The 26,091-nt window shown below is 49.4% G+C and overlaps 12 protein-coding genes across 12 annotated transcripts; 5 read left to right on the top strand and 7 right to left on the bottom strand.

The window, feature by feature from the left end:
* Window positions 1–50: 50 nt before the first annotated feature.
* Window positions 51–2,561, bottom strand: DEU56DRAFT_768146 (uncharacterized protein). Its single transcript, XM_041351221.1, has 7 exons — window positions 2,363–2,561; window positions 2,195–2,293; window positions 1,975–2,128; window positions 1,691–1,907; window positions 1,333–1,544; window positions 1,118–1,249; window positions 51–1,063 (listed from the first exon to the last, which is right to left on the bottom strand). The coding sequence occupies exons 1-7, from the start codon at window positions 2,518–2,520 to the stop codon at window positions 416–418; spliced, it is 1,620 nt and encodes a 539-aa protein (XP_041214819.1). The 5' UTR covers window positions 2,521–2,561; the 3' UTR covers window positions 51–415.
* Window positions 2,562–2,602: 41 nt separating this feature from the next.
* Window positions 2,603–3,395, bottom strand: DEU56DRAFT_768144 (uncharacterized protein). The gene is made up of 4 exons (XM_041351220.1): window positions 3,277–3,395; window positions 3,024–3,228; window positions 2,866–2,970; window positions 2,603–2,812 (listed from the first exon to the last, which is right to left on the bottom strand). Exons 1-4 carry the CDS (start codon window positions 3,351–3,353, stop codon window positions 2,798–2,800), a joined length of 402 nt encoding a protein of 133 aa, XP_041214818.1. The 5' UTR covers window positions 3,354–3,395; the 3' UTR covers window positions 2,603–2,797.
* DEU56DRAFT_768142 (eukaryotic integral membrane protein-domain-containing protein) lies at window positions 3,361–5,064 on the top strand. Its single transcript, XM_041351219.1, has 7 exons — window positions 3,361–3,384; window positions 3,436–3,824; window positions 3,886–4,055; window positions 4,111–4,228; window positions 4,275–4,486; window positions 4,541–4,684; window positions 4,736–5,064. Exons 2-7 carry the CDS (start codon window positions 3,606–3,608, stop codon window positions 4,929–4,931), a joined length of 1,059 nt encoding a protein of 352 aa, XP_041214817.1. The 5' UTR covers window positions 3,361–3,384; window positions 3,436–3,605; the 3' UTR covers window positions 4,932–5,064.
* Window positions 5,065–8,845, top strand: DEU56DRAFT_768141 (uncharacterized protein). Its single transcript, XM_041351218.1, has 12 exons — window positions 5,065–5,376; window positions 5,430–5,474; window positions 5,530–5,687; window positions 5,740–5,945; window positions 5,996–6,103; window positions 6,153–7,002; window positions 7,061–7,289; window positions 7,344–7,453; window positions 7,504–7,614; window positions 7,668–7,790; window positions 7,838–8,130; window positions 8,182–8,845. The coding sequence occupies exons 1-12, from the start codon at window positions 5,120–5,122 to the stop codon at window positions 8,431–8,433; spliced, it is 2,742 nt and encodes a 913-aa protein (XP_041214816.1). The 5' UTR covers window positions 5,065–5,119; the 3' UTR covers window positions 8,434–8,845.
* A 26-nt stretch (window positions 8,846–8,871) lies between these two features.
* DEU56DRAFT_314823 (uncharacterized protein) lies at window positions 8,872–10,515 on the top strand. Its single transcript, XM_041345608.1, has 12 exons — window positions 8,872–9,068; window positions 9,129–9,212; window positions 9,264–9,297; window positions 9,354–9,425; window positions 9,485–9,538; window positions 9,591–9,661; window positions 9,723–9,781; window positions 9,841–9,976; window positions 10,029–10,093; window positions 10,153–10,190; window positions 10,246–10,324; window positions 10,378–10,515. Exons 1-12 carry the CDS (start codon window positions 9,031–9,033, stop codon window positions 10,419–10,421), a joined length of 774 nt encoding a protein of 257 aa, XP_041214815.1. The 5' UTR covers window positions 8,872–9,030; the 3' UTR covers window positions 10,422–10,515.
* A 110-nt stretch (window positions 10,516–10,625) lies between these two features.
* On the bottom strand, window positions 10,626–11,049 carry DEU56DRAFT_906770 (secE/sec61-gamma protein; the record flags this gene model as incomplete). The annotated part of the gene is made up of 5 exons (XM_041356844.1): window positions 10,626–10,638; window positions 10,689–10,703; window positions 10,757–10,844; window positions 10,900–10,933; window positions 10,987–11,049. The coding sequence occupies 5 exons, from the start codon at window positions 11,047–11,049 to the stop codon at window positions 10,626–10,628; spliced, it is 213 nt and encodes a 70-aa protein (XP_041214814.1).
* Window positions 11,050–11,117: 68 nt separating this feature from the next.
* On the top strand, window positions 11,118–13,568 carry DEU56DRAFT_976162 (uncharacterized protein; the record flags this gene model as incomplete). The annotated part of the gene is made up of 2 exons (XM_041359599.1): window positions 11,118–11,147; window positions 11,208–13,568. Exon 2 carries the CDS (start codon window positions 11,244–11,246, stop codon window positions 13,566–13,568), a length of 2,325 nt encoding a protein of 774 aa, XP_041214813.1. The 5' UTR covers window positions 11,118–11,147; window positions 11,208–11,243.
* Window positions 13,569–17,730, bottom strand: DEU56DRAFT_768119 (glycine cleavage system P-protein-domain-containing protein). Its single transcript, XM_041351217.1, has 13 exons — window positions 16,951–17,730; window positions 16,839–16,899; window positions 16,187–16,789; window positions 15,432–16,135; window positions 15,197–15,376; window positions 15,026–15,145; window positions 14,929–14,976; window positions 14,739–14,875; window positions 14,312–14,687; window positions 14,030–14,262; window positions 13,890–13,975; window positions 13,814–13,836; window positions 13,569–13,763 (listed from the first exon to the last, which is right to left on the bottom strand). Exons 1-13 carry the CDS (start codon window positions 17,353–17,355, stop codon window positions 13,725–13,727), a joined length of 3,015 nt encoding a protein of 1,004 aa, XP_041214812.1. The 5' UTR covers window positions 17,356–17,730; the 3' UTR covers window positions 13,569–13,724.
* Window positions 17,731–17,942: 212 nt separating this feature from the next.
* DEU56DRAFT_943416 (uncharacterized protein) lies at window positions 17,943–20,453 on the bottom strand (the record flags this gene model as incomplete). The annotated part of the gene is made up of 13 exons (XM_041358963.1): window positions 17,943–18,012; window positions 18,071–18,342; window positions 18,393–18,470; window positions 18,521–18,630; window positions 18,684–18,745; window positions 18,802–18,920; window positions 18,972–19,302; window positions 19,354–19,488; window positions 19,540–19,730; window positions 19,791–19,903; window positions 19,955–20,003; window positions 20,057–20,245; window positions 20,310–20,453. Coding segments are annotated over 13 exons (1,863 nt in total), but the record flags the coding sequence as incomplete, so codon positions are not given.
* Window positions 20,444–22,781, bottom strand: DEU56DRAFT_314545 (uncharacterized protein). Its single transcript, XM_041345607.1, has 4 exons — window positions 22,652–22,781; window positions 21,678–22,602; window positions 20,508–21,623; window positions 20,444–20,450 (listed from the first exon to the last, which is right to left on the bottom strand). Exons 1-3 carry the CDS (start codon window positions 22,770–22,772, stop codon window positions 20,735–20,737), a joined length of 1,935 nt encoding a protein of 644 aa, XP_041214810.1. The 5' UTR covers window positions 22,773–22,781; the 3' UTR covers window positions 20,444–20,450; window positions 20,508–20,734.
* Window positions 22,782–22,870: 89 nt separating this feature from the next.
* DEU56DRAFT_768104 (ubiquitin-like protein) lies at window positions 22,871–23,756 on the top strand. Its single transcript, XM_041351216.1, has 6 exons — window positions 22,871–22,930; window positions 22,981–23,011; window positions 23,069–23,168; window positions 23,265–23,402; window positions 23,469–23,537; window positions 23,672–23,756. Exons 1-4 carry the CDS (start codon window positions 22,916–22,918, stop codon window positions 23,338–23,340), a joined length of 222 nt encoding a protein of 73 aa, XP_041214809.1. The 5' UTR covers window positions 22,871–22,915; the 3' UTR covers window positions 23,341–23,402; window positions 23,469–23,537; window positions 23,672–23,756.
* DEU56DRAFT_724661 (uncharacterized protein) lies at window positions 23,619–25,946 on the bottom strand (the record flags this gene model as incomplete). The annotated part of the gene is made up of 3 exons (XM_041347832.1): window positions 23,619–24,473; window positions 24,533–25,031; window positions 25,084–25,946. 3 exons carry the CDS (start codon window positions 25,944–25,946, stop codon window positions 23,619–23,621), a joined length of 2,217 nt encoding a protein of 738 aa, XP_041214808.1.
* Between the last annotated feature and the right edge of the window lie 145 nt (window positions 25,947–26,091).

Raw genomic sequence — 26,091 nt, 5'->3', positions numbered from 1 at the left:
ATTATTACCTAAAAGCAATCGACCAACAACCGGAGGACACGCGCGCTCTGAATCGGCCTTGAAACAAAATCCTCCAGCTGTCATTAGGAAGGTTGGTTACACTTTTAAAAACATCAATGTCGTGGCCGCTAATCAAACGCCCATGGGGGTACAAGATGAGGTGATAAGCTTGCAACATTTTGGAAAAAAATTGAATAGATATATAGTACAGATGTGGAGGATCAAAAGTCCACTGCTTTATCATCACTGCAAGACTTACATAGGTCGGAGGTGTAAGGAGTAATAAAATGAATGATTAGACTAGGCTGATCAATGGATGAGGCTTTGCTGGTATGTGGAATATTATGGAGTGCGAGTAAAATGGTGAAAAAAAGAATAAAATGCCATGAGTCGAATGGAGCGATGAGATGGAAAATTATGCACTCCGCAATCCTTCCAGGGGGACTGGTGACAAACTGAACTCTCTCTGACCGTCGATGTCCATCTCATCTCCTTTGCCATGTGTCGGGATCGAAGTGTTACTACTGGTGCCGGAGGGGCCGGTATCTCCGTTGTGTTCATGACCGTTCAGGGAGGTTGAACCACTGCCACCAGGGGGGAGGACGTCAGAAGGCGCAGAGATCGGTTCCACAGCGTAGAACCAAAACTTGCTCTTCTTTTTCCCTCCGAGCTGTTCAACTGCAATCTCAGTTGGTTTGACAGCTGCTGCGCCGTTTGCTTTTGCCTTTGAAACGCCGTTTGAATGTTCGGCTGGCAAGACTGGGGGCCAGCCTGCAGAAGTAGAACTCATCGTGCTTTCTTCCGTCCGCGCACGTTTTAATGGACGTTCCATAGGTATCTCTTCAGAGGGGCCAAGGCGAGCTGACCTCCTTTCGCCTTTCCATTCAAAAGCAGACAAATCAGGGGAGGGTCGCTTGGCTTTTGTGGCGCGAGTGGATCTCCGCTGCGCAGTAGCCCCCGGCTGTCGACGGCCGTGTGATCGGGAGCCACTAAAGGTGTCCTCCCCGAACTGCTCGTCATCATAGTCATTGTCTTCCTCAAATTGATATTCATCGGCGTCATCCTGATCGTAAAAATAAGTTAGCAATCGAAATTGAACTTGATGCCAACCGCTTGCCTCCCCGCTTTCGGCGTCATGGTACACGTAGTCGGGCCGTCGAGTTTGCCGCCGTGTGCGAGTCTGTCGAATTTCAGCTTGCGCCATGAGTATCTGACGCTGCTCTATTTTCTTGCGGGCCCTTTGTACGCGCTGAACAATTGGTTAGTAAGCGATTCAAGTGGGAGCAGGATATATCTATTATTTACTACCGATCAGGACAAACAAATACTCACCGCTAAGTCCGCGTCAATAATGTCTATCCGACTTTCGAGTGCCTTGACGAGTGCAGTATGGGCCTGTTCTAGCTTGTTTTTACGATCGCCTTGCGGGGAAGATGCCTTCAGCTTCTCAATCACGGCAAGGTACTCTTCACGCGTTGAAGAGACTGCCTGGAAGGTCGCAGTGATTTTCCAGGGGTTAGTTGAAACGTATATCCGCGGGGAATCTAAGATAGATTACAACGGGAGTCAGCCGGAAATCGTTACAGACGGCTAACGCCGGATAACATGGGGGCCAAAAAAATGCGGCCTCGCACCAAATACACACAAATACGAAAGAGGGCGAGGAGCTTGAAATGAAAGACACACGAACCATCTGCAACCCAATACCGCTTGCGTTGTGCATCCTGGCCTAATGGAACGAGTTGCAGATTCTGCTGGCTCTTGGAATCATTGGATTCAGGAGGTGCATTTTCAGGGTCTTTCTTCTTGTGCTTGTTCTGCATCACGCCCCACGCACGATCAACAGTGCTTTTTATGTCAATGGAGTGCGTAAGCTGCAATTCCACGAGCTGGCGAAGAACTTGGAGCTGTATGGAATGTAACGTGACGCGCTCTCAGGGGTAATTCGTACAGCATGGCAAGACAATGACAAACTTTGAGATCCCAATCGGCTGTGAAAAACCCGCCTTCTAAATCGGCAAAAGGGTTCACATTCGCCCTTAGTTCGTCGTCCCAGAAAACAGTTCGCTCCGATGCCTTGAATGCGTCTGCAAGGACAGCATGCAAAGTGGCAGAGATCTGATCAAGACTGACAAAACACAACGACGGTCAAACATTCCCCTTGTGTGAACGAGCTGTAACAAACAATGCTCACCTCAAATTACGCGTCTGCGGGCGCAGATTCAGTATGAACTGTTGTAAAATCTTTTGGAGTATGGGATCTGGGCCATGCGTCAAGAGGGCATTTTCAAAGCTGTCATCGGGGCAAATCGCGTGTTCAGTTGACGCGAGTGAGGTGCATGTAGTGCGGGTGTGTGCTCACTCCATCGGTGTTTCCAATCCCTCCACCTTCGACCTCAGATTCGAGAACTTGCATATGAAGGAATACACAAATAGTGACTCCCATCTATCGGAAGGGTGTTTAGCATTTGAGGGAGGGCAGATGTGCCCTTTCTTTTCTGTCTGCGGTGCAGCAGACATGATGCAGAGAATGAACGTGAAGGAAAGGGTCAAGAGTGGTCACGGATTTATGACCCGCATCATCCGTGGCTACTTATATCAAACCAACCTATACAAATATGTGGCAATAGTGGAACCCCAGGCACTTCGCGTGTAAAATACATGAATTTCAAGCAGTCTACAAAGACATGATGATGATATGAAGATAGTCGTCGCCACTGAAATTCTGCATCGCGAGCCCGCACAAAACCAGAGTCTTCGACCCGAACACCGTGCTGAACGCGAATTTTTGCAAATATTATCCTGGACCAACCTAAAGAATGTCGTGAGACTTTGCACGGACCATCATGAAATCGTACTACACACCTTGGGAATGTCGTGGTGCTCACTGAGCGACTCAAGCTTGGCATTCAGCTCGTTAACACGATCCTTGTGTGTCTTGCGTGCCAATTGAGCCACTTTACTTTCGAGCTGGGTTTTGAAGTCAATATACGGAGAGCTTTTTTCTCGACCGCAAAACTCACCCTTCGCCTTTGCGCTTCCTCAAAACGTCGCTCCGCGTCGGTTTTTCTGTCATTATTCCCAGGTAGAGCAGGAGAATTACTCCCCGACGCTGAGCCACTAGCAAGTTCTGCCTCCTCTTTGAATAATAATTCCTTCACTCGTTCACGCTCGCGGTCCTTCGTACTATCAGATTGTGAGTTGGGTTTGGGTTTAGATTTCTTCTTTCTGCTTATCTGTCAGATGCACTGAATAGTAAGAACTGATGATACACACTTCTTGACGATACCTCCTTCAGCAACGCCGCCCTTGAACTTGAGTGAGCCTCCTGGGCGAAAATCGTAGTCTGCCATCGGGGGCTGCCTGAGCAGATGACAAGGAGAAGTAAGGAAGGTCTGCTGACGTAAGAAAGTCATTGTGCTTACAAGCAAACAGCAGCAAACTTGCAGTACAGTTTGCCCTGCGACATCGGGCTCATTCAGTGCAACAGTTTCAAGGACGCTCTCGACGACAGCCACGGTCTCCAGTACACTCGTGAGATTTGGCTCTAACTGGGATCTCTATTAGCCATACCCGACGGTCTTCCCTGATTTTACCGTGTCGCAATGGCTATCCTTTCGACGCCGCTGCAATATATCAATTCTGTACCACCAGTGACGCGTTTTTTCACTGCGGCTACCTTAGCTTCCTCGGCATTGTATCTTTGGATAAAATGGACACCAGGCTATGTCCCAACCCCATACTTGACTTTGTCGCCTGGAACAAGCCTGTTCTTTCCTTGGACATTGGCAACTTCAGCCCTGGTCGAAATCAGCGTCATCGAGGCAAGTATTGTTTTATCGATGATTGAAAACGAAAAATATTGATACTGAACATTTTTGAAAGCTCATTATCTCGCTTCTTGTCATTCCCGCTTCGTTAACTTATTTTGAGCGCCTGTGGGGGACTGTCGAAACTCTGAAGTTTATTGTCGTATGCGTGACTGGACCGAATATCATCGCGTGCGCCTTCAACTGGATTGAATTCGCTGCGACGCGTAATGCCGAGTTGTTCTTGTAAGTTTCACACACATCTTGCGACAACAGCACCTCACATCCTTGGACAACGCAGATATGGCATGGAATATCATGGTCAAATGGCACTATTTATCAGTCTGCTTGTTGCGTTTACTCAAGTTATTCCCGAACACCAAGTGCAAATTTTGGGCTTCATCAAGGCCCGCGTCAAGGTAAAAAAAATTCATCCATCACTTGCCAATCTCACTCCGTCTGTAGAGGCTTCCTATGGCATACTTGACTTTTTCGACCATTATGACATTGCTTGGCTTCCAATGCCCATATATTCTCATTCAGTTTGGCTGGTTTGTGTCGTGGATATATCTCCGCTTCTATAAGCGCAGTGTTAGCGACTCCCTAGGAGGGGTAGTGACATATGGAGACCGGAGCGAAACATTTGCTTTGACAAGCTGGTTCCCTCCGTTCCTCCAGTGAGTATCTCAATTTTTTCTTGCCACAGATACCGATCCTCTCCCCCCCCCTAGCACACCGCTATCAATGCTCGGACACACAGTGTACAAACTTGCAACACGTTTCCACCTTATTCCTACTTCTGTGCCTCATGACATTGAGTCTGGTGGGTATAGTCAGGTCCCAGGTGGAGCTCGAGCCGAAGCTGAAAGGCGACGGTCAGTGTTCGCTTCTCTTGCCCAATCAACCACGCTAACTCTTTCTTTCAGGGCACTTGCACTGAAGGCACTTGACCAGCGACTGGCCAACTCCTCCAGTGGTTCGCCAACCCAGAGTGGAGCATCTCAAGCCCAGTCTTCGCGACCCTCTCCAGCCGCGCCTGCCCCAGCACAAAATGAAAGAAAACCTAGCCCTGTGGAGATGGACGTAGCAGACACATCAGGTTCTGACGATGAGAGACGATAGTGTACGGCTTAATGATCATCTTCAGCAGCTAATATCCACGGAGTACATCTCACCTCTTCACTTTTACTTTGTCCAAATTACATAGCAATAGCCTCGTGGTTACGTAATATACCAAGACTGTTGTCCACTGGCACGACTTGTTTCCACCAGCGTGAATCTTATTGTCGGACATTAACGATCTTGTATGTATGGCTCGGCGACCATCAACCGTATCGGTTGCATCGTTTGGTTCGATCAAGAGCCTTGCAGAACCATCCCATTCGACTCCAGCATCAACATTCGCCCCGTCTCCTTTAGCACTGAAGTTCCCTCATTCAGTCTCATTCACCTATTCCTCGAGCGTGCAATCCACCAGGGTACAAGATGAAACTGCGGACATAAACCCAGATGAACTCTTCGCGAAATTTACTATTCCCGAGGTTAGGGCGAAACAAGTTCAGCTAAGGTGTGTCAAAGACATACTCTTGCCAGTCGCCTTGGCTCAAAACAAGACCTCAGATCTGATGCTGAGGCCAAGCAGGAGGAGCTTCGTGTTATGGTCGGGTGCGTGCTCTTGCGCGAGTGCAATTCGCGCTTTGACTGTACTTTGAAAGCGTAGGGAACGATATCGCGATCTCCTACAAGCCTCAACGTCCATAATTTCCATGTCTAAGTCCGCAAAGCGTGTACAAGAGGCATTCCAGGAGACTAAAGATGCTATTGCGTCTCAGCAACAGCCGTCCAGGCGAAATCCTACGTCCAATGTAGGCAAGGAAGGTCAGTACTAGTCTGCACTATGGCATTGCATGACTTCACATTCGTATTTCAGACTCGCACTTGCAAACATTACAAGTACTCTCTGCCCACATAAAGCTACTTCTTGATGCTCCAGAACATCTGTGGAGGCTTATTGAGAGAGAAAAGTATTTCCATGCCACCTGGTTATATATGTTGGCACGTGTCGTGCACCGGGCACTTTCTCATGATGACGACCAAGATGAGGAGAGTTGGTTAAATCAAGGCATCAATATCGCGGTAAATTCGACACTACGTTCCTCTCTCGCCTTCTGACATTTCGCATTCAGGAACAATTTCCGCTCATCCAGCGACAATGGGAGACTATATCTCATTTCCGTTCTCAGATTATCCATAGAGCCACATTATCTCTGAGGACACATGAGAAGTCACCCGAGGTTCGCTTTTTTACTTTGCGCGTTTTATCTTCTCATGATCCTAATCTAGGACACCTGCGCAACTATTCTGACTCTCCATATCCTCGAGTTGAGACCTTTGACAGACACTCTGACGATGTATCTCTCCCAAAGAACGCGGACTGTGCATACACTGGTTTCAAAAAACTCAACTATCATGGCAACTACAATCCTCAATGGCATTCCTACGACACAGATGAACGGTCATCCTACAGGGGTTTCCAAGCTGGCGCAGTCTACAAGCATACCTCCCAATAACAAACTTCGAGATGTGAAATCCTCGCTGTTAAACCTTGTGGAGGTCATATCAAGGACCGTGAATTGCGCCCGGAGTGTATTCCAAAGTCAGAGACCCACGCAGCTAGCCCTGGCAATCCGCGTACTGGAGCAGATGCATACTGAATCGCCCGCCGTATCTGACCTAGAGATTGCACTTCCCTCTGAACTGGCTTTGAGTACCCAGACGGTTCTTTCTGGACTTCCATCGTCGTCATACTTGGTTCTCCTTCCAGCTGGCATCAGGTCATACAAACCGTATGTTGAATTATCTTCCGCTTCATCTACCGTGCCAGGACACTTTCTGGAGGATAAACTACGAACTTGGTTTGACCAGTCCTGCTCTATACTTCGGGATTCTTTGGATCGCTGGTTGCTGGAGTTGGACAATGTGAAGAGTGTCTGGAATATTAGGTCCTCCTTGCGAAAATGGCTGCTCAAATCGGGTTTGGTAACAACGGAACAGACAGCACTCGATACTTTATTCGAAGAAGCTGTCAGAAAACGAGTTACCACCATCTGGACCGATACTGTTTACCGGGCGAAAGAGCAGTTCTTGAAGGCATTGTCTTCACTTACTTCTACTAGTGGAGTCGTTGCGGAAGGTATGTATCTAGGTGCTCTTTTCAAGAACGTGATTCAAAAGAACCGCTCGATGATCAGATTTTTCTCCTCTAAACAGCGTATATGTGTCCCGCTCCGTTCCACCCCCACCCCCAGCAGGAAATGGATCTTCAGCGTACGAACTCCCATACCAAAAATATAGAGCGGCTTTGCAATCACAACTTCGTGGTCGGACACCTCGCCTGCAGACATTTTTAAGTATTCTCGAGGAGTCTGCAGCTTCATTGCAAAAAGACTACGCTCGTATTAGCTCAGATGAGAGTAGCAAGTACGTTCACATCTTTGTTTTAATTGACGATTTTGATCAACCTGCGACATCTAGGAGGCTGGTTTTCAATCTGGTTGAGGCACATCTCCCGGAGGCGAAGACTTTCTGCTCCATGATCGCCGGCGCTCTTGCTTCAACTGCTGATGAACTGATGAACCAGCCAGGTAAGACGACACTGCATCCAAATGCTCTTCAAACTCACCAGTAGCAAAAGACACCATTAGCGCTATGAGAAACATGATCTTCCTCAGTCGAGTGGCGATCGAAATATCATTGGCATCGCCTTTCCTTGACAATATAGGTTGTGATGAGGTTACTGCACTGGGTATGCTCATCGTCATCAAACATACCTCATTGTTAACATCAAATCGTGTTCAGAATTTCGAGACAAAACCGGTTTGCTATTTGATCGAATCATCAACCGGTGGAAGGAGCACACTATTTCTTCTGCTATCTCAGTATATGAAAAGGACGCAAAATTCTTACATCTACCACTTGCTGGTCAGTTTTTTTGCTTGCCTTGCAAGACATTTTCTGACACCGTCCAGCACCCCCTGTTACAGGGCCGTCACCAGCCCTGATGGAAAGCATACATGCTTTATCAACTTCCTTGCATAGCTTGGGTCTCACGCACCATCCGTCACAACTCACCAGCATAGCGTCATCGCTCCTTAGCCTATTCATCGACACATTTACACATGCTATGCTGAACGGTGATACAAGTCGGAATGTGCAGATATTAAATGATGCAACCTTCCTGCGATGCCTTGCGTCGGCCTGGCCTCCTGATGCACTTGAGTCATCTTCGCTTGACAAATTGATCGTTGCGCTGCAGCCTGCAGTACGTGCCCGTCATCATTGCGATGTAACATCTTAATAATGGGATTTACAGGTCCAATCTTCAAGGGGCCATCTACAGCCCGATCCAGAACAAGCTGCCAAGGAATACTTGACGAGGACTCAGATGTTACTTTCAGCGCTTGTTCCGCCTTCCTCTTCCATGCAACCCGTAAAGGAAGGTGCAGATAAGATGAGTGCGCTGCTGACCTACGGTGTGCCTGTGGCAGACACCACATTTTTACCAGCTGTGGAGCTTGCCAAAGTCTCTACTCGGTTCCCTTTACTGCTGGTGGAGACTCGATAGGGGCTGAGTGGATTCATGTGACGTTTGCGGCTATTTCTACAATATGGACTTGTTTTGATTAACACATTGATATTGTGCTCTCAGGATATCATTCGACGATTGTCTGCATTTGCTCGTGTTTGGATCCTCAAACGCGTTCTACGTTCTGTGAATTTCTTGCATCTATCCCAAGCGATGTCGTTCAACTTCCATCAACCGGGTACAGATGAACGTACGTAAATAATAAGATTGGGACTTGGCCTCAGCGGCAGAGGACAGATTGCTAGATCCGCATGATATTAGCAGCTGCACTAGCGTGATGATCGAGTCACTGTCATTTCTCCCACTACAATTCTACGTGGTTGATCAGTAACCAAGCCTCACTAGCCGCGCGGGTCTATGGTCGATTTCTATGTATCCCGTAAGTGGTTGGTTTAGTGGTGAGTCTTTACTGCTAAGAGTTCTGCCAAAGACCCGACTCCACCAAACCTTAAGCATCTTATCTCTGTCTATCTCTTCCTCTTAATAAGTGGGGGCCATATTATATTGCCGGTCATCGTCACTACTGCCCTACTTCACAAGAAGTTGTGCTGGCATCCAACTTTGATAAATCTGTGCATGACTTGGGTGTTCTACTCGATAATACACTCTCTCTAGTAAGTGGCTCTAATCTTCTGAATTCCGTCAAATTGATTCTAGCATTATACATCTATCAGTCTGTACACAGGAGAAGACACACATCATCGCTACCGAACAGTCTGCATGGCGCAAGCAGCCATGATATATGGAGCTGCCCCGATGTGAGTTGTCATCTTGTGAGGAAGCTTGGTGCATGTTTCACTGTCAGCCAGGGCCACAGTTGCGGTTGTCGGTGTTGCTATCCATGTAGGTCCCTGCGGTAGCTTTCTCGCGCCATAATGTTTGATGTGAATAATTCACAGACCTGGACAACCATTCAAAATTTTGAACACCACTTTGCTGAGAAGTTTCCTCGATGGCTTTGCAGGTTCCTGGTGGGTACATGGCAGAATTACATGGATTGATTTGAAATGGACTAAGTAGGTCCATTCAGATAATATCACCGCCATATATGGTGTTTGCGGGGTTTTCCATCGGTGCATGGATTGTCTGTAATCTAGCTCACGACGGGAAATTGCGTTTTGACGAGATATTTGCAGTTAACAGAACTTCACAAGGGCTCTGCACAGCCGTTGAATGGTCTTTTCTGCACGTTTTATGTGCACTCACTGTGAGTATACATGCGCATATTTCATCTAGTGCTTTCAAGACATGCTGACCGAACCTTTTAGAGCCTTGGCAGTTCCAGCGTTCTGCGTTGCGATGATGGCATTGGTATTGTGCTTTGAAGGTAACTTGATAGGTGTCGGGACACTTACAATGACAGACTAATCGTGTATTCTCTTGCAGCGGCTATCACCATCCAATACTACCACAGATGGAAACATATCCAGAATTCATTCCCGCTCATAGGACCTAGACGACCTTCAACCTCACTCATTTTCAGAGTTGGCCTGTTTTGCCTGTATTCGTGGGCAGCTCTAATGTGTGTTGAAGATGATTCGTGGGACTTGCGGGATATACTCATAGCCTACTAGGGCAGCCATTGTGTTTTTGACTGAGCAGCCCATAGCCGAAACTTATCATATAATTCCTGCAGCTCGTGAGGAATTTTTAGCTTCATTTGGGAGAATGCGACCTTGAGACATTCAATTCCTATAGTGCCTTTGGCTTCAGCACTCGTATTTGGACTACAAAAGGTACGAGAATGAGTGGGCATGAATATTGTGAAATGTGTTCTGACGGACATAACAGGATATGATCTGCGCGTGGTTCCCTTGTCTGCGTAAGCGCAAACTGCCTGCTGAAGCAGCACCAGAGATTCCGAATGCCCGTCCTGCAGCCTCAAATTCATTACTACGAGCCGCTTCAGCTGAACCATAGCAGGCAGGGATCACATATATTTCTCTCACGCGCACGCTCGCCATTGAGAGCCACCCGCCAAGTGACTTTCAATACAGGAGTACGGAGGACCGCATCGCAGTATTCTGTGGATTAATATAGTCTGATGCATGCCTATCATTTGACAAGTGACTAGGAATGCGGGAAAGGAGATACGATACAGAGCGCCTGTCCAATTGAACCCGAGGTATACGACACGCAAGGATGGGACACATATTAACGAGAGATATAGATCATGCCCCTCCGCTGTCCGGACATGAGCACAGAGCAGCACTTTAAAAAATAGTAAAACGTACACGAGAATGTTATTTCTTGAAAAACGATGTCAGTTTGCGAAGCATGAGAGGCGACGTGTAAGACGCACATTGGGATGTGGATGAGTTTTACGAAGTATCCAATGAAACCCATGACAGCAAAGCCAACAGCGACCGCCCTGCAGATCTGAATGAATTCTGTAATTGTACTTTCAGCATCATGTGTGATATGTAGATGAAACTCAGAACGCACCTTTTTGCGTGGGTTTCGTGCAACGTGTAAGGAACTGGCAGGCAGAACAAGTCAGTAAGCTTCAAGCATGAGCTTAGCGACACTAACCTGGTTGCCGTCGCGAACGAACTGCTGAGGAATGTCGATGAACTCCTTCAATTTTTCAGACATGGTAGTAAATAAGTGAGAAATGCGTTCTTGACGGTGCTTGAACACGTCTTCTCGATAGTTTTCCCACGGCACTTTACCCTTCCTTTGCAACTAAGTTGGTACGGCTGCACTGAAAACATTTGGAATTAGACACTGACTGTCCATATTTTATCTGACAGGCAAAACTACTAGCACAGGTATCTGCGCGCGCATGAATGTCCCTTAGCCACGCTGTTGCTCGGTTAGGATACCCTGCATGCTCTTTCACCCGTTCCGTCTCGAGGCCACCTATTTTATGCCGTGCAGCACCCGCCTTTCGCGTCAAGGGGGACCAGAGGCGATTCTTGATTACCAACCACGACCCCTCCCTTTCCTATGTTGCAGATGTCGGTGTCATTGTTGACAAAATCCGGCGGTATATCCCCACAGCAAATGTTGGCGCTCTGCACCAGCAGTTTTACGGCCTATTTCGCGTGTTGAACGACGAAGGAAAGGATAAACCTACGGTTCCACCCCTCACACAAGAGGAGATCCACGACGCGCTATCAGTATTAGCTATGTCGGGCAGGCCCCATGATTTGGATATGGTGGTGAAAATCCTCGTCGACTTGCCCATGCTTTGCGGTGTCGAAGTGGGGGTGAGGGTATACAATGTCATTCTCCGCGGCCTGATCAAGAACGGCAACCCGCAAACGATTTTCAACTGGCTTATGGACATGCCTCAGAAGCCGAGAAACATAACGCCCACCCTTCTGCAATGGCACATGTTCTTCGAGTGGTGTGCTGAATCTGGCCTAGTGAAGTTTCTTCATCATAGCATCTCCAAGATGCATCGCTCTGGACGTCGTCCCACCATCAAAACATTTGAAATTTTATTCAACGCCCTCTTCGACACTGGTGCTCCAATCAAGAAAATTTATGACGCACTAGATATCATGGAACATACCTCATTGACATACGATGAGAACTTCGCGAAATTTCTCTACGATGGATTTGTCAAACTTGGTCTTGCGGATCGAGCTCAGGAGATTAAAGACGTATATTGGAAACGTTTTAGGGCAAGGTCGAGGACGACGGATCCCAAAATGATCGAGTGGACAGAGAGCATAGAGAGAGAAGCCGAGAACAGTGGTATCGCTGCAGCTGTAACTCTATGCAAGTCATTGCAAAGAGATGGTTTTAGACCCAATCCGCACACTCTCACACTTCTAGTCCGGCATACTCATCGTCTCGACCACCTTCGATATGCGGAAACTGGACTGCGCCTGAAGGCATCCGTAGTTCAGTGGGCTATCTTGATCAGTAATGCCGTGCGTATCGGCGACCTGACAGGTGCTCTGTCAATCTACGAGGAGTCCAAGGCTACTGGGATTACTCCCGGTACGCCCTTGGTACACCCACTAGTCAATGCCCTCTGCACCACTTCGAGTACTCTCGATGACGCTGCAATTGACCGAGCATTAGAACTCTACAAGGACCTTGCTGAGGCTGCTCCCATCACCCAGTCAAAGCAAGAACCCCAACCTCCGGGGCGCCGACATTCCTCGGGCCCAGATGCCAACCTCTATAACATCTTGTTCCGCGCTTTCGGTGCTTCCAAGAACGTCGAAAAATATTATCCTATTGCGCTTTCCCTTCTTGAAGACATGGAGGCCAGAAATGTTGAATTCGACAGCCCGATGGCCGTTTCTGCCCTGGCAATCGTTGCCATGCGGTGTACTTCCAGCTTCGATGGCGCATTGAAGGCCTACAAACAAATATGCAAACGTCCCAATGCGCCTCGCCTCGATGCCAAAGGCTACCAAGCCATCCTTCATACCCTGACCCAGCTCTCATTCGGAGGCCAGGAAACATTACCGTCCGTGTGGCACTATTTCGAAGTAGTGAAGGATATGCAGATGGCAGGGGTTGAGATCACAGCTCCCGTGTACACTATCCTCCTCCGACATCTCGCGTTACTCTCAGCGGAACTGCCGCCTGAGGAGCGTGATGCCCTTGCAGCGGCTGTGCGAAGGGCGCATGACCACCTAACGCTCGACCCCTCCTTCACGCCTGATACAGTGCTTTGGAACCAGCTGATGGACAGCTACCAGCGCGTTGGCCTGTTCGCGGAGGCATACCGCGTCTGGGAAATGCTCTTTATCACGGGGCGCTTCAATCAAGCGAGCGTCGCGATTATCATTGATGCATGCGGGTTTGCGAGTGCATGGCCCATGGCTGCACAGGTGTGCCTGAAGCTGTCCAAGCTCGGGTTCAAGTTTAACCTGCGGACATGGAATGCGTGGATAGAGTGCATGTGTCGAGTTGGGAAGCTTGATGATGCGCTCAAGGTTGCGTGTTTGGAGATGGGGAAAGACCAGCCGAACGTTGCGCCTGATGTTAACACGGTCAAGGTACTTCTTTCGTTCGCTGCACGGACAAATCAGCAGGACGAGGTGATGGACCGCATCAAACGGTATCTCCCTCAGCTATGGCATACGTTACCCAAGGAACTCGACGGATATTTCATCAGAGAGCACACGACAGTAGACTCAAAATGATCATCGTAACTCTATTCGTGATGGTGAATACAATAATAATGGTATAAGTGTACAAAGCGTGTGGTTGAGCATTACGCGTGACGAGTGTGTGTTCTAGAGGAGTAGAAAGACCCAGAGCAAGAAAAAGTCTAGAGATGGTGATAACATAAGAATAGCTTACGAGGACGCAAGTTCCTCAACTGTCGGGCAGTCGCACTGGAAACAGGAACGGTAAGCTTGGAAGAGCAATTAAATTGTTTGCTTACAATAAGGTTAAGGTCGCCGTAGGCTGGATGATAGAAGATAAGCCATGCATTACATACCACTTACTAGACAGCTTACCGTCGTCTATGCGAGAAACAGTTGGCCAGAACTTCTTCTCGCGGAGCCATGGCATAGGATATGCAGCCTCTTCGCGCGTGTAAGGACTACAAGGGGCGTGTCAGCCATACTACGAAACGCAACCTCGGGAGACCACCAACCGGTTCCATTCCTTGTCAGATGCAACCATGAGCGAAAGCGGATGCGGTGCATTCTTGAGCAGGTTGTTATCCTTGGGTTGCTTGCCAGTGATGATATCTTCCGCTTCCTTCCGAATCTGAATCATAGCATCGCAGAATCTGTCGATCTCTTCGAGTGTTTCGGACTCGGTAGGCTCGATCAGCATACAAGTAGAGATGGGCCATGAGCATGTAGGAGGGTGGAAGCCGTAATCCTTGGTGCGCCAGTCAGCAACAACAACACCCAATTCTAAGGACACACACCTGCACCCGCTTCGCGAAATCCGTCACCTTTAACCCTGCAGCCTTATCAAACTCCGCGAGGTCGATCAGCAGCTCATGAGCGACTCGCCCGTTCTTGTTCTTGAACCGGAGGCTGTAGTGTCCTGCAAGTCGGTGCGCCATATAGTTGGCATTGAGGAGAGCGATGTTGGTGGACTCTGAAAGGCCGTTGCCGCCGAGCATCTTGATGTAAGCCCAGGAAATGAGGAGGATGGATGCACTGCCGAAGGGGGCGGCAGAGACAGCATCGATGCCGGCATTGCCGCCGGTCTTAACAAGGGGATGCGAGGGAAGGAAGGGTGCGAGGTGCTTGGCAACACAGATGGGTCCGACACCAGGTCCTCCGCCTCCGTGGGGACTGTGAAAAGTACTTGAGCATATCTCAATACAAGTCATTGCTCGAACTCACATTGCAAAGGTCTTGTGCAAGTTGAGATGGCAAACATCGCCTCCGCAGACCGCGGGGTTCGTCAGTCCAACCTGTGCATTGAGATTTGCACCGTCCAGGTATACTTGTCCACCACAGTCATGAATGATCTTGCAGGCCTGTGACGCATACTTGAGCATTCTAGATAAGCATGGCAGATAAGGATACGTACATCAGCAATACCATCTTCAAAGACACCGAACGTCGAGGGGTATGTAATCTGTCCTGGGATGAATTTTAATCCTAATCAACACCAACTTAATATTCACCATGAAGACCGCGAGGTTATCTTTGTGTTTCTCGGCCTTTGTCTTCAAGTCTTCCAGATCCAAGTTCCCATCTGCATGTGTCTTGACCGGGACAACTTTCAAGCCCGCCATGACAGCCGACTATCACCTCCATCAGTTTTATCACTTGACAGACGACAATACGAGACACACCGCAGGATTCGTGCCGTGCGCACTAAGGGGTATCAAGCACACATCGCGGTGTCCCTCCCCGCGGGAGTCCTGGTATGCACGGATGACAGTCAAACCAGCATATTCACCTGCCGCACCCGAGTTCGGCTGCACAGAGCATGCATGGAAACCGGTGATCTTGCAAAGGTCGTCTTCCAGTTCCTATTAATAATATTAGTTGACGTATTTGTCCTGATTACGGCTCAACATCACAAACCTTGATGATCTTCCTGTATCCCTCAACCTGCTCGTGCGGTGCAAACGGATGAATACCGCCAAACTCGGGCCACGTGAGTGGGATCATGCTGCTCGTGCTATTAAGCTTCATCGTGCAGCTGCCCAGCGGGATCATTGCATGCACAAGACCGAGGTCCTTGCTCGCAAGATGGAAGATGTACCGGAGCATCTCCGTCTCGCTGTGATGCTTGTTGAATACGGGGTACTGGAGGAACTTGGACTCGCGCACGAGCTGATGAGGGAAGGCAGGTTCCTTGGGGGCGGGAAGGTCGGCGAGATTGGGCTCTGGACCCGAGGCGGCGATGTGGAACGCGCGTATGAGGGATAAGAGGTCTTCTTGGCCTACTGACTCGTCGAGAGTGACACCAACGGTATTCCTGTCGACTCTTCGGAGGTTTAGGCCCAGCAACGCAGCAGCGGCATGCATGACTTCGGCATTCGCGCAGTGCTTCGAGACGTCAATAGTGAGCGTGTCGAAGTAGGAGGACGCGTTTATTACGCGGAATCCGAGGCGTTCGACGGCAAACTTGAGGATCTGCGTGAGGAAGTGTACTTTCTTCGCGATGCGCTCGAGTCCAACGGGGCCATGATATACTGCATACATAGCGGCCATGTTGGCGAGAAGGGCTTGCGAGGTGCAAATGTTGCTAGTGGCCTTTTCACGGCGAATGTGCTGCTCTCGGGCTGCACGCCATTGATGAGAACACGGCATAGAAAATAATAGGGAGGACCTACTCTGCAACGCCAGCCTATATGCGGGGTTACCCATGGTATCTTTGCTCAGACCAATTAAACGACCAGGCATTTTGCGCTTAAGCCTCTCTGAAACGGCAAAGAAAGCACCATGAGGACCTCCGTAACCTGCAGGAACACCAAATCGCGCAGAGTTGCCAAGAACGATATCGGCACCCCATTCACCCGGAGGCTGCAGAAGTGTCAAAGCAAGAAGATCTGTCGCGACAACGACCAGTGCGCCTGCTTCATGCACCTGCTTCGTGAAATCGCTGTAGTCTGTAACGAGGCCATTCACGTCAGGGTATTGAACAAGGACACCGGCGATATCGGCGCGTAACGCGTCATGTTTAAGTGCATCAGCCGCGTCGCCGACGACGAGATTGATGCCAAAGCCCTTGGCACGCGTCTTGAGAACAGAAATGGTCTGCGGAAGGACTGCCTTGTCGACGAAGAATGTCTTCTTCTTCTGGTTAGACTGCACGTATGCCATGACCATGGCTTCTGCGGCAGCGGTTGCTTCATCGAGGAGGGACGCGTTTGAGATGTGCATCGCTGTAAGGGACATGATCATCGTCTGGAAGTTGACCAATGACTCGAGACGACCTGTTGGCACCGTTAAAAGAAATGATATAGCAAAATAAGTGAAACTAACCCTGGGCAATCTCAGGCTGGTACGGAGTATAGGGGGTATACCACGCAGGGTTCTCCATGACCTATGGACATGATCAACACTATATCGGAGTAGCTGATAGCGTGTAACACACATTCCGTAAGATAACGGGGGGCACGACGGCATTGTGGTATCCCATCCCAATGAAGCTCTTGAACTGCTCATTTTTCTGACCGAGCCTTTTCGCATTTGCATGAAGCTCTGTCTCGCTCAATGCTGGGATGGACGCGTTACTGATGGTGGAGCCAGCAATGCGAATGTTCTGCGGCACGGTAGCAGCTAGAAAAGACTCCATGGAGTCAAAGCCCAACTTTGAAAGCATGAACTCGGTCTCATTATCGTCTGGTCCAACATGCCTATCAGTAAAAGTGTCCAGTGACTCGAAGAGATTTACTGGAGACTTGGCAGTCGCGAGCCCACGGACTGACAGGACAGTGGAATGAGAGATGGAACGAGCTGCAGCCTGCCTGAGACGAGTCGAGGCAATGCGCAGGGCCATGATAAGCCAGATAACAGTGACTGTTGGGAGAAAGGTCGGGTGAGTACGGAGAAGAAAGCAACGAGTGACACTGACATTGTTCACCGAGCCAGATTTTCATTCACCGAGTAGGATCATTACGCGTTTGCGCATCTTATCGACCTCTGGGAAAACTCTGATAAAGAATGCCAGACCAACGAAAAAGCTTGCAATTTTCGTGTGAGGCATCCCATCGCTCCGCTAGCGGCCAGACGCCCAGTTAGTAGCTGCCAACAGCTTGCGCTATTCATTGATCATCGTTCCTCTATTTCAATCCTTTCAATCATGCTCGGAGACCACCAATGTCCCATTTATGGTTACTAGAAAAAACTTTTTCACCTTTGCACGTGGTTATCTAGACGCTCGAGCCAAACTCGAGGCCATCCTGGAGTACACTGTACAGTCACAGAGTCAAACTTTCAGCTACGTGTCATGATCATACATCTCCAGAGTCCCTACCATAAGAGACTAGTGACCGTCAAAACGGAAGCGGACACCCGTCGAACCCATTTCCATAGAATATTTATTTAACATGCACATATATTTACATGAATCCAATTTTATTGAGCTCATGGCATCAGTGCCAGCCCGTCTGCACACGCAACACGGATGAAACTGACGACATCCTCCGCATGTTTCCTTTCATTAATAACCAGGGTCAGTATTCGTTGGGAAAGAAGATGCAGGGCAGGCGTACAGTGGGTCTGTGTCATCCATATCATGCGCGCTGTGTAAACCATTTTGCTCGATGTCTTTTGAAACAGTACGGAATGCGTCCTTGGCACTGCGTGTACTAGCAGATGCAAGTTTCCCCTCGTAGTAGGCAACTGTAGAAAGAACACGAGCCAGAGCGTTGGACGCGCTGTCAGAACGCAGTGATGCCCCACGATCAGCAGATGTAGGTTGTCCTAGCGATTGTAAAAGCAGCGTTTGCTTCCTAATCACCGCGGAAGAGCGGACAACTTCATACTGAAAGGCTGCTATGAATTTATGACGAGATGATTATTTTACCGACGTACGATAAACTCGTGAAGGGCGGCGGGCGTGGGCAAAAATAGGTCTGCTCTGCGCAACGCAAGGTCAAGTAGCCGGATAGTCTGTCGAGTACAGTCAATCCTGCTTCAGATGTGAATTGAAAATCTCATACCTCCTGGACCAGTCGCTCTATGCCCCCAGTGGTTACCAAACTGTCTAATTTGCCAGAAAGAAACCCGAGTAAGCCGACAACAGCCTTCCACAATTCAAGCCAGTCGTATTCTGAGTAAGACAATTAAAAATTAGGAGCAGGCAATTAGGTAAAATCACCTCACCTAATCGCATTCTTTCCTTCTGCAGATACCATATGACGCGATGGCACGTCCAGATACACGTACTATCTCACCATCAACAATTTGTTTTGGAAAGGGTCGGGGGAAAAACGAAACGCACGTAAACGTGTACACCTCCAGCCGCTTATGTAAATTATGGCGCATCCATAAAACACAACAATCCAGAAGTGCGCAAATTGGTGCACGCGTGGGCGATGGTACTGGAAGGAGCGGAAGTCTCTGCAAGAATCTCAGTATTAGTTGTAAAATTGGACGTGTGCAAGCAATGACCTGCCGACAGAGCCTGATCACCTCCTTTGAGGAGGCAGGCTTACACAAGACTGACATTATATGCGTGTTCTCAGACATCACAAGAAGTGTGTTCATTGCAAGGTTTGCATAAGACAACGTACGGGATGACGCCGAAGACGAAGCATGAGTCAACACATAGGATGACAGTGAGAGAATGTTATAGGCAAGCGGGGGTACCAGTACGCTCTGTTTGTTGTTGGACGGCTTGGCATTAGGTGGAGTTATCATGTCCACTAGCACCTGCGCAAAAAGTGGATTGACGAAAAGGAACTCGAAAACGGGTAGGAGAGAAACGGTCGCCTCAATGGGTCTGTTTGCTCAGTGAGAGGGTTGCGACATGAAGCTTGATAGTTTCACGTACTGTTTCTTCAGAAGCTCTCGAGGTGGGTCGAATGGCTCCATCACCAGCGCGCGGTCGGGTCGGAGCGAGGTGAACAAGGCTCCAATGCTCTTTGTGAATGTGGGGATCCCATCGTCTGAGATTTCTTGGTATGCCCTACCACCAAGTCAGCTAAAATATTCTGTGATTGTCCAGAAAAGCGCGCACTTCACAGCAGCATCGAGTGCAAATCCCGCTGCCCAGCAAATCTTACGCATGAGCTCTATGTCTTGCGTATCGCGTATGCGCTGCAGGTATGGATTAAGCTTCGCTGCATCGGATTTGTGAAAATTTGTCAGGATAGAGAGGAAGAGAGAGGCTTCAAAAGTGAAGCGTTGGGTATCTGGGGATGTGATGACCTGTCAAAAACAACATCATTCGCTGGACCAATGACAAAACCATGAAGTAGTAATTTGTACCTTGGCGATACAAGGGAAGAGGTCTCGGCGCAGGAAATATGCCCCCGGGCTCAACTGGCTGATGCTACACGTGAAGACAATGGCTAGTTGGAGAACCTGATGTCGAAGAGTCTCTAAATCATGGTCAGTCAAACATGGCCGCAAGGATTGTTCTCAAAGCGTACCAGGAGCATCATCATCACCAAGCACATCTGTGATCATCCCTACAAACTCCTATACGTGCCAGTTAGTCTACAGTGGAAATAATGGTTATGCATCGACCGTACCATGAACACCCCGTCGGCTTCGTTCACTCTAAGGGCAAAGATTTCCATCACCTCCCAGCCTGCTAGGTTCTTGGCGAGTACAGTACGAAGCATGATAGAAAGCGTGTCAACGGCGTGGGCGCGAGTCTCTTTGCCCTTGCGGTCGGCTGCAAACTTGATGCAGACGGTAAAGAAGGCATGGAGCACCAGCTACTGGCGAAGATCGGTATGTCAGTACCATACTGTTGGGTGTTGAACAAGGTGAACGACAGACCTTGTGTGTACTGAGGCACTCGTCCTTGGGAAGTGTGGACAGAAGACGCGTTAGAAAGGCACGGTCGGGTTCCAGGGCTAGTAGCTCTTGCCAGAAGCGCTGTTCATCGTGTTCAGGAGAGATTTGTGTTGGACTGAGACCCTGTACGTCATTTAAGGACTTTCAGGACCGATGTAGTACGTGTCAGTGCTCGCTTACCTGGAATAGTTTATTGACGATAGTCACATATCTTGAGCTAATGGTCCAAGAGCTTCGCGGTGCATTCATGAATACCTGTACAATGGCGAAAAGACAATATGTAGTCTCTCGCGTCGATACTGTACAATGGTGGGTGTGGGGATGATGCGCAGCTATTTATGAACGCTCATGATATTTATGCGCGAAACAGTCACAGGGCAACTTCCCGGGCATACACCACGACAGCACTACGACCTAAATAGTCCATCGTACGCCGCATAAACCATCTCTACTATCCAACTCATCAACGTCTCATCTTTCATCCGTACATCCTCCATCATTCTCTTAACACCCACAAATGCCCGTCGCCCCCTCCGCTCGCCCTCCAGCTCGCCGCCAATATCCTCCACCACATCGTCGCCCTCGTCGTCTTCCACAACGCCAGGAAACCCAAAGTGATCACGATCCGCACGGGGGGCAGTGTCCGTGGTGGCGACAAACGACGAACGGAAGAGGATGCGGATGATGAGCAGCGCGGTAAGTGCAGCTGAAGGAGGATCGGCGACTGGTCGGGTGTAAGAAATGCTCGTTTGCCGTGGAGGAGGGGGCAGCCGCTTTGTGGGGTCTGTGAAGGGGTAAGATTCTCCGTCGGCGGTGACGGTGATCGTGTCATCTTGAGAAGGATGTTTTGCGGGTGGTTGGGAGCTTGATAGATGGGTGAGGAGATGAGGTCGCAGTCGCTGTTTTGATGTCTGTGGCAAGGGACATGTAGCCCAGAGACATGGCGGCTCGGGGTTCTCGGACGACTCCAAATGCTCAAGGAGGTGGTCGTACAGCTCTCCAGGGGCCTCAAATGGTGGAGCTGAACACTGGGAGCGCTCCCACAAACACTTAAAGCGAGGAGCAGCTTCTGTATCTTTCCGCCTGTCCACTCCACGCACGACGAAGCGCTGTGGCGGTCCAGGAAGGACCATCGCCTGAGCCTGGGGGAAAACGACATTGACGTTTTTGATTACGTCTGATGCAACTAGGACGGGATGGCGATCCGCAAAGGGCGTGAAGGCATCTTTGTAAAGAGTCCAAAAATCGACTTGAGTAAGCTCTCCGTCTGGTGTAGCAACGAACATAATTTTCATCCTACGGACAATGAATTTATCATGTTATGATACAGCCTGTGTAACGTGTACTCACCACTCGTAACACCGCTGGGGTTCAGGCATGGGAATCAGGGTCTCAAGCTCCTCTTTGGTAAGGTCATGGACGGGTATCGCGACTGTTGTTTCTGGGATGGCGCGAGTGACTGCACTGATATCCAGATTCACGGTCTCTTCTACTTGCTCAGATAGAAGAAAGCTAACAAGCACGCGAAGGGTGCTTGGCATGAGAGGATGGTGCAGAAAAGCCTTTACCATTGGTGGGTGTGAAAGATGGGCATACAGGTAGTTCAATGAAGCGTCCACCAATGCTCGGTCGACAAATAAAGGCAAGTAACGTATGGAGGCGGCGAGAGCTGGTGAGTTTGAGTTCAAACGACTTGTGTTTTGAATGTTAGAAAATAGTTGAGCCAAAAGGGTCAAGGCTGAGATGATAAGGGAGCGATTCGATGAGTGACCCGCAATTTGCAGCAGAGTGGGGAGGGGATCTTTCTGGTTTGAAGCGGGATTTGGCAGAATAATGCTCAGGGATATGGCCTGCAGAAGTTCTATGGCGTTGAGAACAAATTCAGCGTTCATGTCCGTGTCTGGAGCGAGGTTACTGAGGGTGTTGAAGAGTAAGGGGAGTGTTCGGGAATGATTAGCTAGCTCGTATGCATTGGGTTCATTCGTGGCCGAATTGCGTAGGATAAATATGGATTCTAGGGCATGCCGTCGTTTTCTGTCGTCAGCATCGGGCATAGCAAATAGTCGATGCTTCTCTGCCACTAGGTATCCTTCCGTTGCATACCATTCCGGCCATTCGAACAGTGCGTCTGTGAGACCAGGAATGGTTTTCAAGATGAATTGATCATTTGCACATAATCGATACAGCCTATCCAGTGCCCATGCAATCTCCGAGTTTATGCCTGAGCGTATGGACAAGACCATACGATTGCTGGGTGATGCCTCAGTATACCACCCTGAGTATACAGATAAATCAGTGAAATATACATGCAAACAGATACCCACTTTCATAGTCATCTGTAACATTTGGGCCTACGCGCTGCTGCATTGACACTGGCTGCTGCTGGCCGTATTGCCTGAAGACGCCGGGCGTCGTTGTCCGGACTGGGAGGACTGGGATGGCCATGAAGGAAAGCTTTGAAGGTTCGGCGCAGGGTTGGTACACGGAGTCACGCGTCGGTCACGCACCGGAAGCCTCGGTCGTCACACAATGTGTGACGGCTTGCCTCAAGATCTCTCATCCCGAGTCCATCGCAAGGAATTCTACTCATGCCTTTGATCGAGGTTTGTCCTACAGATCTGCAAGAGAATCGTGAATACTTATTCAACTGCAGGTGATTGCAAATGATCGTCTGGGTCGTAAAGGTGAGTGCACACAATTCCATGATTCCGAGTCGAATCCTAACTCGAGCAATCTACAAGTCCGAGTCAAGTGCAGCCCGGATGACACTGTGGGCGACCTGAAGAAGCTCATTGCCGCTCAAACCGGTACAGATTTCAAGAAGATCCAGCTGAAGAAATGGTGAGCATCTTGCTACGATGCTCTCCCCTGACACAGGACTGCGCCAACAACCCATCGTATGCGTTTAACACATACTCATGGCATTTTTCTTGTCAGGTATACGATCTACAAGGACCACATCACGCTCTCAGATTATGAGATCCACGATGGTATGAGTTTGGAGATGTATTAGGCCCTCTAGAGTAAGAGAGAATGAATGTGCAGAAGCAGACTCATGGCTGTTAACTGTTTCTTGTTGAGTCGACTTCCTAGTGTCATCATCTACAATCATATCATGTATCGCTCAATATCCCTTGCCAGCATTATCGACATGTATTAACAGCCTTGTGCGCCAATTAATCACTTGTTGGAGAGTTATATCATTATTTGGCGAGTCTTCGAACTCTGCTGCTATATCCTTTCCACACGCAACCCCCAAACCACTCGCGGATCATAACAATCCACCTTCCATCACACATGTCGATTACCTGGGAGCAACGCTGATGGTCTTGGACGCATTGCAGGCTCGTCGAGGATTTCTATCATCGCAGGTGGTCTGGGAAGGATCATCGATGAGCTCTTGATACGTGATGTCTGTGACTTGATCGCATCTGATTGATGTTCAGTAAATGGCTTGACGATTACCCAACTTGCGCCTGGACTCTGCATTTTTTCCTGAATACGACGACTAAGGAACGTCGTGTTGGGCGCGCTTTCGGCCTGTGGGGGTTGGAGCTGGCTCGGTGTACCTGAACGAGGTCCTCGGGGACGCGCAAGGGTATGAGGTTCTATCGCGCTACTGGAAGCCGTTAGTCCTCTGGCGAAGCTCGCAGTGCTACTGGGTACCCCCAGGACTTGATCGATATCTTCCTCAGATACGGGGTGGAGGGAGTTTTCACGGTGTTCGATGGTGTCAGCAGACTGAGAAGGCGGGTAAATAGATGCCGAATCTGCACTTGTGTTCATGTCTTGATGCTGTTCTTTACTCGAGACGGGCTCCACATCAGCAATCTCTGGTTCTGCGGCAATTGTCATGTCCCTGGAATACTTCATGCCAGGGACTGTCTCGTCGGTCTCTACAATATCTCTGGCGATGACACGGGACTTCCGATACCATGGTTCGCGATGCACAAAGTCTGGTAGGGGACGTTGCCTGTTTTGAGTATGGAGTGGCGACGTAGGTGGAGGGTCGAGTGAAAGAAAATTGACGATTCGAATGGGCAGGATGACGTGCGCGTCCGAGGAACATCTCCCGACACCTACACTTATGCGAAGCGTGTACTCAACCTCGAGCAGTCGCATCCGGGCGATAGAGTGAACGTCGGGCTACAAGAATAATCATGAATCAACTACCACGGGGGGTAACCAGAAAGATCCCAGCTTACTGGTATTATCAAAGAGTGGGCGAACTCGCTCGTTTGACTGGGAGCGACACCTGTCCACCACCCTTTTGCGCTCGCACGTCCCTTAGCGCACCGCTGTCCCAACTCAAGGGTGCTTTCCGTAATCCACTTTGTCTTCGTTGAGGTTTGACAGGCATCTGGATCAGCATCCCCAGCATCCAAGTGCGGTTTTGGGTTGAACACAGTCAGTGTTCGTATCAGCGCGATGGCAGCGCTTTTCACCAATTTCTTGCAGTCGTTGGTTACTCGGAAATGAACGGTGCAACTTTGTCCAGCGACCCAGTGGAATCGGTGAATACGGGCCGACAGCCTAATTTTTCCTGGGCCACCCATGAACACTCTAGTGGCGACCTCTGCGACCAGTGGACGGGAGTTTGGAGCAAGCGTGGAGGTAACGTCTAGACGTGGCCATACCTCACAGTCGCGGTAGAAGTGAGCGACGGATTGTTTGGATGTTGCCGTGTCCTTGACTTTGATCTCCCTGAACGATTATCAGCTGATAAGTGATAGAACACAGAAACTCCAGCACTTACGCCATAGCAACATATCTAATAGCCACTCCAGAGTGCATGCTCAGAACCCCTTTCGCCATGCCGCAGGCACCATCTGGAGGAAGAAGCATCGCGAACGGAAAGACGTGGACGCCCTCTTGCGCTTCGGCCCAGCCATCGTCATCGGGTTGTGATTTGAAGAGACCCTTCCACGATGGAGCAATTTCCGATAGAAGAGCTGAATATTTGTAAAACGTGCACTTGCTGTCCTTCTGCGGTATGCACTCAAATCCGACGACCCTAACTTTCCCCTGAGAAAGCAGCAGTGGTGTATCCTTGTTGGAGCCTTTTTTGATGTGAATCTTGACTGTCCCCTTGAGGTAACTTCCTTGCACACAAGCCTGGTTCTCGAGTATGATGTCGACTTCTATACGCGATCTCCACTTTGCCTTTTCTAGCTCGACGGGCTTGAAATCGGTGCCAAGATCTCCGCTGCTATCTGCGTTGCGTAATGCAGGACGTGGAGGGACGGTTGTACCGTGTTTCAGTTTGGAATTCGAGTTTCCAACGAGGGTTCTGATTTCTGGGCCGTTTTGGGTAGGTGCGGCATTGACGTCGAAAAGGGTTGCACTGGTACTTAGGCTGCCCATGCTTCCGAGAACAGGGTCCGGAGCGGAAAGGACCTTGCGGGGTGGTGGAGCAAATTTCGAGCTTCCAAGAGGCATGAGAGACCCCTGTGCTATGCGTTGGCCAACTCGGTACCCGGATTCCCCAGGCTTGCCATACACGTCGAACTCTACCATCGAGTCTCCGACTTCTGCTAGGAGAAGACCTCTCATGGCGCTCATTGAGCGCAAGGCTGGAACGGCCATCTGGCTATCAGCATCAACGCTGGATGGCGGCATGCAGTCCTGTTTCAAAGTTGAGTGACTGTTGGCTGCCTTGTGCTTGAAGGACGAAGTCTGTGACCGAAGGACGATATCAACGCCTTGAGGTTCGTGCTTGCTTGACATTCGCGAATGCTTGGTCCTTGCAGAGATAGAGTTACAA

The sequence above is a fragment of the Suillus clintonianus genome, assembly GCF_016758775.1.
Source record: "Suillus clintonianus strain FC179 chromosome Unknown DEU56scaffold_3, whole genome shotgun sequence".
Lineage (NCBI taxonomy): Eukaryota > Fungi > Basidiomycota > Agaricomycetes > Boletales > Suillaceae > Suillus > Suillus clintonianus.
This window is presented reverse-complemented; position numbering and strand designations above follow the sequence as displayed.

Coding starts and splice junctions, on each gene's coding strand:
- DEU56DRAFT_768146 (XM_041351221.1), bottom strand. CDS start 2,520: ATGTCTGCTGCACCGCAGACAGAAAAGAAAGGGCACATCTGCCCTCCC. Junction 1,908..1,974: donor CAGCCGATTGGGATCTCAAA/GTTTGTCATTGT, acceptor CATTCCATACAG/CTCCAAGTTCTTCGCCAGCT. Junction 1,250..1,332: donor TTATTGACGCGGACTTAGCG/GTGAGTATTTGT, acceptor CCAATTGTTCAG/CGCGTACAAAGGGCCCGCAA.
- DEU56DRAFT_768144 (XM_041351220.1), bottom strand. CDS start 3,353: ATGGCAGACTACGATTTTCGCCCAGGAGGCTCACTCAAGTTCAAGGGC. Junction 3,229..3,276: donor GAAGGAGGTATCGTCAAGAA/GTGTGTATCATC, acceptor ACAGATAAGCAG/AAAGAAGAAATCTAAACCCA. Junction 2,971..3,023: donor AGGAAGCGCAAAGGCGAAGG/GTGAGTTTTGCG, acceptor TTCAAAACCCAG/CTCGAAAGTAAAGTGGCTCA.
- DEU56DRAFT_768142 (XM_041351219.1), top strand. CDS start 3,606: ATGGCTATCCTTTCGACGCCGCTGCAATATATCAATTCTGTACCACCA. Junction 4,229..4,274: donor TCATCAAGGCCCGCGTCAAG/GTAAAAAAAATT, acceptor CTCCGTCTGTAG/AGGCTTCCTATGGCATACTT. Junction 4,487..4,540: donor TGGTTCCCTCCGTTCCTCCA/GTGAGTATCTCA, acceptor CCCCCCCCCTAG/CACACCGCTATCAATGCTCG.
- DEU56DRAFT_768141 (XM_041351218.1), top strand. CDS start 5,120: ATGGCTCGGCGACCATCAACCGTATCGGTTGCATCGTTTGGTTCGATC. Junction 5,377..5,429: donor GCGAAACAAGTTCAGCTAAG/GTGTGTCAAAGA, acceptor ACAAGACCTCAG/ATCTGATGCTGAGGCCAAGC. Junction 7,615..7,667: donor TGATGAGGTTACTGCACTGG/GTATGCTCATCG, acceptor AATCGTGTTCAG/AATTTCGAGACAAAACCGGT.
- DEU56DRAFT_314823 (XM_041345608.1), top strand. CDS start 9,031: ATGACTTGGGTGTTCTACTCGATAATACACTCTCTCTA. Junction 9,298..9,353: donor TTGTCGGTGTTGCTATCCAT/GTAGGTCCCTGC, acceptor AATAATTCACAG/ACCTGGACAACCATTCAAAA. Junction 10,325..10,377: donor ACCAGAGATTCCGAATGCCC/GTCCTGCAGCCT, acceptor GAACCATAGCAG/GCAGGGATCACATATATTTC.
- DEU56DRAFT_768119 (XM_041351217.1), bottom strand. CDS start 17,355: ATGGCCCTGCGCATTGCCTCGACTCGTCTCAGGCAGGCTGCAGCTCGT. Junction 15,146..15,196: donor CGCACGGCACGAATCCTGCG/GTGTGTCTCGTA, acceptor TGGAGGTGATAG/TCGGCTGTCATGGCGGGCTT. Junction 14,876..14,928: donor TTGAAGATGGTATTGCTGAT/GTACGTATCCTT, acceptor TATGCGTCACAG/GCCTGCAAGATCATTCATGA.
- DEU56DRAFT_314545 (XM_041345607.1), bottom strand. CDS start 22,772: ATGGCCATCCCAGTCCTCCCAGTCCGGACAACGACGCCCGGCGTCTTC. Junction 22,603..22,651: donor TGTTACAGATGACTATGAAA/GTGGGTATCTGT, acceptor CTGTATACTCAG/GGTGGTATACTGAGGCATCA. Junction 21,624..21,677: donor CCCCAGCGGTGTTACGAGTG/GTGAGTACACGT, acceptor CATTGTCCGTAG/GATGAAAATTATGTTCGTTG.
- DEU56DRAFT_768104 (XM_041351216.1), top strand. Junction 23,012..23,068: donor TGATCGTCTGGGTCGTAAAG/GTGAGTGCACAC, acceptor GCAATCTACAAG/TCCGAGTCAAGTGCAGCCCG. Junction 23,169..23,264: donor AAGATCCAGCTGAAGAAATG/GTGAGCATCTTG, acceptor TTTTCTTGTCAG/GTATACGATCTACAAGGACC.